Source organism: Thamnophis sirtalis, unplaced genomic scaffold (genome assembly GCF_051295495.1).
Source record: "Thamnophis sirtalis isolate CommonGarterSnake01/CBP01778 unplaced genomic scaffold, rThaSir2_p1.2 scaffold_5, whole genome shotgun sequence".
Classification (NCBI taxonomy): domain Eukaryota; kingdom Metazoa; phylum Chordata; class Lepidosauria; order Squamata; family Natricidae; genus Thamnophis; species Thamnophis sirtalis.
The window spans coordinates 98,928,330-98,937,487 of record NW_028261385.1 but is presented as its reverse complement, the minus strand read 5'-3'; the positions used below and the strand labels follow the sequence as shown (position 1 = coordinate 98,937,487).

The following is a 9,158-nucleotide window of genomic DNA, read 5'->3' as shown; positions in this document are numbered from 1 at the left end:
GCACTTGCCTGTAGGCCCCACGAGCATAGGGGCTTCATACTAATCTATGTATTTTCCCCCCTCAATGCACCTTGTATTATATAAATACAGCAACCTTATGGCTTACTGAGTATTATTGTGTTTTTCAAGCCTCATATATTGTTCAAATGTTTATCATGTTGATTAGTTGTTGCTGCACAGCATGTTTTTAATGTTTCAACACCAACATTTTATTGGAAGTTCCAATAAAATAAAGATATGTTTAATTTTATCAACCATTTACATTTTTATTCCTGTGAGTAGATGTCGTAGAGGCCCCCCAGTACACTGCTTGGCCCGGGGCCCATAATGCTGTTAAGACAGCCCTGGCTGTTGCTTTTGTACAGGATGGTATGCATAAAATATGATAGCATCATGGCTGCATTTTGTTATTTAGGAAAATAACCTGAGAATTGTTATCAACTGTCCTATCTTCTTCTAACTGTGTGATCAGAACGAAGTACGATCTGACTGAATTCATGATTCTCTTCATTTCAGGCCAGCCGAAAAACCAAAAAGAAGGAAGGTGGTGCCAAACGCGCTCAAAGAGCTTCCTCTAATGTTTTCTCCCACTTTGAACAGACACAGATCCAAGAGTTTAAGGAAGTAAGAACATTTCTCTTTAGGGTGTTTTAAACTGCACATGGCTGGTAATGTGTTTGTGTGTGTGTGTGTGTGTGTGTGTGTGTGTGTCTGGGTCTGTGTCTGTCTGTGTGTGTCTGTGTGTTTTCGTAGATTTTCATGGGTGTAGGTAGGTCTTGTTGTATTTGGGTCTTTTCCCATGTAAGATTGATATTGTCTTGGCAACATTTTGGCGAGGTCTCACTCGCCATCTTCAGGCTGCTGAAACGTTGCCAATACAATATCAAACTTACACGGGAAAAGACCCAAATACAACCTGAGCAGCATGTGTGTATGTATGTGTATATATGTGTGTGTGTGTGTGCATATATATATAAAGTCACAACCCCTGATATGCCCAAATATGGGGGGAAGGTCACTACTTCCATTCTCTGTCCATCGGCTCGTCATAAGAGACCATCCAGACAGAAACCCAATATTTTTACTGTTGCCTTTGTTACATATCAGCACAAACACAACATATATATATATGTGTGTGTGTGTGTGTGTGTTTATTTTTATTTGTGCTGATAAATAAATAAAGGGAGACTAGTATAGATCTATTTCAAGCTATTTAGATCTATAGATCTATACTAGTCTCCCTTTATTTATTTATCAGCACAAATAAATAAAAAAAACCACAAATATAACAAAGGCAACAGTAAAAATATTGGGTTTCTGTCGTGATGGACTCTTGTGACGAGCCGATAGACAGATGATGGAAGCAGTTAGCTTCCTCCCATAATTGGGGCTTACCAGGGGTTGTAAAAATCATATATATATATATATATATATATATATATATATATATATATATATATATATATATATATATATATATATATATATATATATATATATATATATATATATATATATAATATTGTGTGTGTGTGCGTGCGCGCACACACACACACACACACACAAAAACAAATACTTCAAACAAATACTGTGTGGGTAAGACACCCTCAGGGTGTGTGTTCTGTTTGCCATGGTAACAACTTCACAGTACTCCACAAGGGGGCTCCCTCTGGTCAGGGGGAATCCAACATTAGAAATTACATTGGTCTAGACATTGTCCCCCTATAAGTAAACACCTGGGCAACGCCGTGTTATCAGTTAGTCCATTATAAAAACTGGACAAGCTTTAACCTATTGTCATCCCACACAACTGGCTTGTTACCACGCCTTAAAAATAGGAGATCTTCACTGCGAATATTTATCTGCATACAATTTCCTTTAAGTCAGAGGGCTTCTCTCCCTCCCTCTTGCACTCTCTTGTTCTCCCTCTCTCCCACTTTGTATCCATTACTATTAGTAGCCTAGAGATGTTAGTCAGTGTGGGGCTCGGAAGTAACAACTTAGAAATGAACAAATTAAACTTTGAAGAGTAGTATGTGCTAATAGCATCTTTAACTTTAAACCATTAACTTGCTTTTTAAATAATAAAATCCTTTGCATAGATGTGTCTTACTTCATTTAGTAGGATTTGAGCTGTGGTGGCACAGTGGTTAGAGTGCCGTACTGAAGGCTACTTCTGGCCTGCAGTTCAGCCGTTCAAATCACACCAGGCTCAAGGTTGATTCAGCCTTTCATCCTTCTGAGGTCGGTAAAATGAGGAGCCAGATTGTTGGGGGCAATGTGCTGAACATTGTAAACCGCTTAGAGAGGGCTATAGAGCACCATAAAGGGGTATATAAGTTTAAGTGCTATTGCTATTGCTATTTACTACTAGAAAGCCTACAGTATATTAGATTGCAGCCTAAATCACACCAAGCTAAAACAGTTAACAGAAACAAGAAAGATAGAAAAATATGATATAAAAATGAGACTTTTGCAGACTGACTCTACCTATCATGTAAGGGAATCCCCCCCCCCAATTCAGGAATTTTGTATTTTATTTAAGAACATCATTCTTGTTAGTATATCACATGTCATCAATCTATAGGCTTTTGGGATTTAACAGGAAAGTCATTTAATCATAACTAATGTGATAAACAAATTTCTTAGCAAAAATGAAATCTCTAGACCAGTTTTATCCAATGTAGTTGCATGGATATCAATTCCCTGAACCCTCAGCACAGCCATATTAGGTAAGAAATTCTGAAAGTTTAATCTATGTATCTTGAAGACACCAACCAGAGAAGATTGTTGTAGATTACTTCCTGTTTTACTTTAACCATAGAAAATGTAGAGCAGAATACATAATATACAAATAGTTTACCTGGGAAATTGGTTATGTCTGCAGAAAGAGATTTGATTGTGAGAAATACATTAATGTCATTCGTGGTGGAATGAAATCTTCTGGTGGTGTTTTTTTCCCCTCTTCTAAACCTACAGATCTGCTTGGAGTAGTTGGGAGATGTGAGAAATATAAACAAAAGAATTCCTGACATGAGTCTACCTATGTAATTTGAAATGTCATTTCAAATTTTCGTTCCTCATGGGAAGAAAAGAAATATTTCCTTTTTCTACAGTTGAAAAGCTGTTGAAAGTAAAAATAAATAAATGTATTTTTTCATGTTTGAAAAAAACAAGGCTATAAACATTTTGCTGCTTGATTCACAAAGTTGGACGAAAATGTTTAAGTTTTGAGAAAATATTTTGCTATTACAGGAATGAAAAAAGTGTGGCAGATGTGTAGTGCAAGGCCCAATGACATTTCTTTTGTGGCAGAGTTGCAAAACATAGCCTCATTGGGGGACAAAATGCCTCCCCCCATTTTTACATGGGCATCTACTTAATCCCAATCTATACCTTTTTACCCTAGCTCCAGAAAGCTCCTGAAGCCTCCGCGCCTGTCATGTGTGCATGTGTGCTGGGGTGGTGGTTACACATTGCATTATGGGTGTGGCACGCACACACATGACCCCCCCCTGTGCTCCCCCCGCTTATGGCACGCAAGCCAAAAAAAGTTCGCCATCGCTGCCTACCAATTGAGAAGCTTACAAATGCGAGTAGATAAATGTTCCCCCCAAAATAAGACCCAGTTGGAAAATAAGTCCTAGAATGATTTTTCAGGATGCGTGCAATATAAACCCTACCCCCAAAATAAGCCCTAGTTAAGCTAGCCAGCCAGACGGACACATTTAGTACCATATTTTCCCAAAAATAAGTCCTAACTTTTTTGGAGCAAAAATTAATATAAGACCAGGTCTTATTTTGGGGAAAACATGGTACTTTGGTGGGAAAACATGGTACTTTGGTGGGAAAGTAACAGTGTTCTGTGTGTCTCAGCATATAGTCATGTTGGCCACATGACCATGGAAGCATCCTTGGACAATCCTGGCTCCCTTGGCTAGGAAACACAGATGAGCACCGCCCTCTAAGGTCTGACACTATTGGACTAGGGAAACCTTTACCTTACACCTTGCAGACCCTGCACCCTCCTACATTGGAAATGAAGCCCTCAACGTGCCAAGCCCAGCCCAATGTGGTCCTCAAATCCATAAAAGCTGATTCCTCTAAGCTGGGTTTTCTCAGACTTGGCAACTTTAAGATATGTGAACTTCACTTCATAGCTTGCTGACTCGGGAATTCTGGGAGTAGAAATCCACGCATCTTAAAGCTAAGATTGAGAAACCTTACTCTATATTATTGAAGCAATCATTAGTTTTACCCAAATTTGTCCTGTGAAGGGCTATTAATTGTGATATCAATGTTTTTCCCATAGCTACCATACAATATGTCATATAACTACAATATTTGTGGTTCTTGGAATCAAGGGAATTACTGTTCTCTCAATTTACTGAGCCGAGGTGGCGCAGTGGTTAGGGTGCAGTACTGCAGGCCACTTCAGCTGACTGTTATCTGCAGTTCAGCGGTTCTAATATCACCGGCTCAAGGTTGACTCAGCCTTCCATCCTTCCGAGGTGGGTGAAATGTGGACCCAGACTGTGGGGGCTATATGCTGACTCTGTAAACCGCTTAGAGAGGGCTGAAAGCCCTATGAAGCAGTATATAAGTCTAACTGCTATTGCTATTGCTATTAAGCTGATTATTTAGACATGGACATGTTCCATTTCTGTTTGCCCAAATAGCTAAATTTAAGAGCATAGCTAAAAGATGGAGGAGCCTACTCAATAACAATTCCATCTTCCTGTAGAATAATTTGTAATTCTAATTCTGGAAGTATGTTTGAATGTTTTGATAGGAAAAAAATTGAAGTCTACAGCTCTAAATGTAAGCTTAACTATCACATATTTGCGTTTCCAAATGTTGGAATATAGAAAAAACTCTCATGCCAATATTCTATCCATTGAAATACATGGGACCTAGACTAAAGTAAGTATGATTAGGGTTGAGATGATATTAGTAACTAACAGATACATAATATTTTTTAAAATAGGCTTTCACCCTAATTGATCAGAACAGAGATGGCTTCATAGATAAAGAAGACCTAAAAGATACCTATGCATCATTGGGCAAGTGTTATGAAATTATTTCATCTCAAGTTAAAATCAGTTTTTTCCTTTGTTTTGTAATCTGATACGGTAATAATTACACTTAAGTAGAATACAAGGAACAGAAACAAATTGCAATAAATTAGAATAGCTTTAAAATCAGACTCTTTGTAGAACAACAGTGGTAAATATATTTTCTGCTCTTAATATAATTTAAATAATTATATTTAAACAATAATTTCTCAATCTATTTCCAAGTATATTATCCTATTCATTCAAGGAGATTGAAGATAAATTCAGTTTAAAATCTACTTTTGTTATTAATTGCGTGAGCTCTTTATGTTCTTTTAAAATGATTAAAATTGAAGGGGAATGGGTAATTGGAAATTGGAATTTTTTTAAACTGGTAAAATTACTTTGCTGGCATTTATAAAAATTGGTAGATTTACCATCAACAAGATTCATGTAAATCTGATATAGCCAAAGACATATGCAATTAATCTATTTGTTTGATTTTAGGTAAAACAAATGTCAAAGATGATGAATTGGAGTCTATGCTTAAAGAAGCTACAGGACCTATTAATTTCACCATGTTTTTGAACCTATTTGGGGAAAAGTTAAGTGGTAAGTTTAGCACTATCTTATAAAGCCATTTCCCCACAAAAAATTAGCCTGAATTTTCCTGTTTGTCCTGAATTAGGACAATGAGAGCTTAATAGTAATCCTACAAATGTCCTTGTTTGGCGAGGTTGTCCTTAAATATATTGGCTAAAAAATTAAAATAAAAACAAACAGGAAATTTTGAAAACCTTGGGGATTACAAATTCAGCCTTCACCACTTTTGATGTGAGCTTATCCACATAGACCCATAAACTTTTGAATGCTGTAGTGGCATTTTCACTCAAAATATATTCAAAATTATATTTAGTACCAAATTTGGTTTGGAAAATGTGTATCACACTGGAAAACTGAGAGAGGCATGAGTTGATTTATTTGGAAATGAACTTCACTTGGAACTCCTAATTCCCGTTGTCCTAATTTTAGTTTTCCAAACTAAAGCAATTGTTTCTCCTTTAAACAATCCCTTTTTATAGATTAACAACTTGTCAACCCATCAAGGGACCTTAGACAATGCTGAGCTCTTTTCATCTAGTCCTGTGAGGCATTTGGACCTTAGAACGGCAACAAATTATTGGAAAACATTAAAGCTGATACTAAATCCTCTTGTCCAACATTTTAAGGCTCACAAGGAACAAGAATTCCAACAAATCCAACTGTATCTCATTATTTTCTGCAGGTACAGATACCGAAGAGACTATACTGAATGCATTTAAAATGTTTGACCCAGATGCTAAAGGCAACATTAACAAGGATTAGTAAGTATTAGATGGCAAAAAGGTCACTGGCAGTCAAGTGCCATAAATTAAAATAAATTAAAAAATAAACAATCTTTTATTGTGAAGCAATCCATGCTGTCAGTTTGGTTTGAACGTAGCAGGGATGATACCTCAACAAGTTTCTGCCTGATTGCATCTAGGCTAGAAATACAATCTAATATCATTTAAAGTGCAAAATGTTATGGCAAACTAATGAAAATAGCTCTCAACTTCTTTCTCAGTTCAAAGCTTTGAAATAAACGTTTGAAAGTCTTAAACAGGCAGTTGACCTGAAGAAGCACCTGTCCCTTTAAAATGTCTGCTCTGCTCAGATTGTTCCTTCTGATTTGCACTCTTTCCGCAAAGGTCCCCTTCAAATCAAACCACCTTATAAAAGCCAAGAGATAAATAGAATAGAATAGAATACATAAATAGATGACAAGTATATATATCTTAAATATAAGATATATAACAAGGAATATGAATGAAGGATATACAGTAATAAAAGTATAAGAATAGAATAGGAAAAAATAACATATACACATAAGTAGTTTAGTTTATTGTTGATTGATTAGTCTAACGACCATGTCAAATAAAACAAGGTAATACAGCATATTGGGATATAAAATATTGAATGAAATAATCAGGTAAAATGATTGCCAATCAACCTCAATATGATCTAGATAGGTTCTAAGTTGAGTGGCTACAACTCAACTTGGAAGTCTTGTATATGGTCCATGTGTTTGCACTGTGAAAGAAGTAAGAGAGTTTATTTACAAGTAAAATCAGAATCTTCAATTAAAAGACATACAGGCCCAAACTGGGCAACCTAGGAAGAAATTCTTTGGTTCTTATCAGATAAGAGGCATGATTGTCCTCTGTGTCTGGAGATATCTTCAGAATGAGGAAGGGGATGAGAGTCATTCTAGAGTCCCTGTTTATAACCATGTTCAACTGAGGCAAAAACATGACAAACCTGAATACATGTTCTGATAAAAAGTAAAAATTGTCATGTAATGTTTCTAGATCTCTAATCTAAAAAGATGACATCTTCCATGCTGCCATTCAGTCATCAAGTAAATTAAGACACCCACACAGACATATAAAACATATGTTGCAAACAGAGGTGGGTTGCTCCTGGTTTGGCCTGGATTGGGTGAACTGGTAGTAGCGGTGGGATCGTGCGTCCACCCCCGAACCAGTAGTAAAAAAATTAGCAACCCACCACTGGTTGCAAGTAATGTACAAGACTTCAGTGGCACTTAGCTTATTGACAGAAAGGTACAACTGGGCTTTTGTAATACAGAAAACATTCACCCACGTAGAAATGGACAAATATGTATTTTTTTTCATGCAACCCTTTATAACATTTTAAAACAAATCTCCTCTTTGTTTCTTCAACAGTATGAAACGTTTAATGATGTCCCAAGGCGATAAGTTTACAACAGAAGAGGTCTGTATTTTTAAGAATGCTGTTTTTTAAAGTGGAGAGGAACTTTTAAAAATGCAGCCAGGATCATCCCAATTAAAAATCAAATTCTTTAACTGGGATATTTATTATGGGGTTATGCCAAACAATTGCCAACAAGTTCAAAATGAATTTCTTGAAACAAATAGCTATTGTTCCAAACTCATTTAAACCAGAATTTCACAATTATAACACACTTGAATAAATAAAACATTGAAAGTAATAATGGAAGGATCCATGAAGCTGCCTTATATAATCCAGATCACTGAAGCATCTGTCACCCTGCTGAAATCGAACAGCAACAGCTGTTCAACTGAGGGGTGCTAAACTCTGGATGCCAGAGATTAAAATTCATTTGCTTCTGTCTGCAACATGCAAATGTGGTTACTCAGCTATGAATTCTTTAATAAAGGGCTGGCTGGCTCTAACTGAAAATAAAAAAGGTTGCCAAGTTTAATCTAAAGAAAGTTCAGGTGACTTCTAAGCTCTTTTGTACTTCTAATCAGTAGCTAATATAACATGCACATAGTGGACATACAAAATTATTGTTCTTTAGAAAAATTAGTTAATCATTACTTTCATTACTTATTTTCAGGGGGAAGGTAACTAATGGAGTAAGTTCCTTTTGTTAAAAGTTATTTTTTGTCCTAATAAATGGTAATTCAGTTGTGTGAAAACTTTTATGGAGAACCCCAAGATAGCAACTTCTAATTTTGTTACTTCTGTAAACAAAATGTATGCTTTTTGGAGTCTTGCAGGAATTTTTAGTAGACATTCTTCTACAGTTTCTAACTTTAAAGGCTGAAGAATCACTTGGTCTTTGGCCTTGTCCTGCTCAAATGCCTTGGGTAAATTCTTCCTTTTTCTATTGTTGTACAGATAGATCAGATGTTTCAATGCTCCCCTATTGACTCGGCAGGAAATCTGGATTACAAAGCTCTCTGCTACACCATCACACATGGAGATGAAAAAGAATGACATTCATAAGCTTTAGAAAGTTGTGTTAACATCTGTCACATTAATTAAACAAAATGACAAAACATTTCTTGCTTTCTCTCTGTGATTTGAAACACTTGTTTAAACAGCCATCTTTTCAGGTATTGAATTGATGTTATTAACAAGGTCACTTGAAAGGTTCCACCACAAAACCGCGATGTCCTTATCCGCGCCGACATAAGTGCGGAGGCAAATCCGCGGCGTCTGAAGCGCTAAGAAAAAAACGACCCTACCGCCGCGATAACAGCGCGGTGACAGAAGGGCGTTCTACATGCT

At 36.4% G+C, this 9,158-nt stretch overlaps 1 protein-coding gene across 1 annotated transcript in view; it reads left to right on the top strand.

Moving 5' to 3' along the window:
* Positions 1-8,926, top strand: part of MYL5 (myosin light chain 5) — a 9,520-nt gene extending 594 nt beyond the window's left edge. The window contains exons 2-7 of the mRNA XM_087715133.1: positions 517-624; positions 4,988-5,063; positions 5,562-5,666; positions 6,340-6,418; positions 7,823-7,871; positions 8,766-8,926. Of these exons, the coding sequence (XP_087571259.1) occupies positions 517-624; positions 4,988-5,063; positions 5,562-5,666; positions 6,340-6,418; positions 7,823-7,871; positions 8,766-8,864 (516 nt within the window). The 3' untranslated portion in view covers positions 8,865-8,926. The remainder of the gene's footprint in view (positions 1-516; positions 625-4,987; positions 5,064-5,561; positions 5,667-6,339; positions 6,419-7,822; positions 7,872-8,765) is intronic.
* The last annotated feature ends 232 nt before the right edge of the window (positions 8,927-9,158 follow it).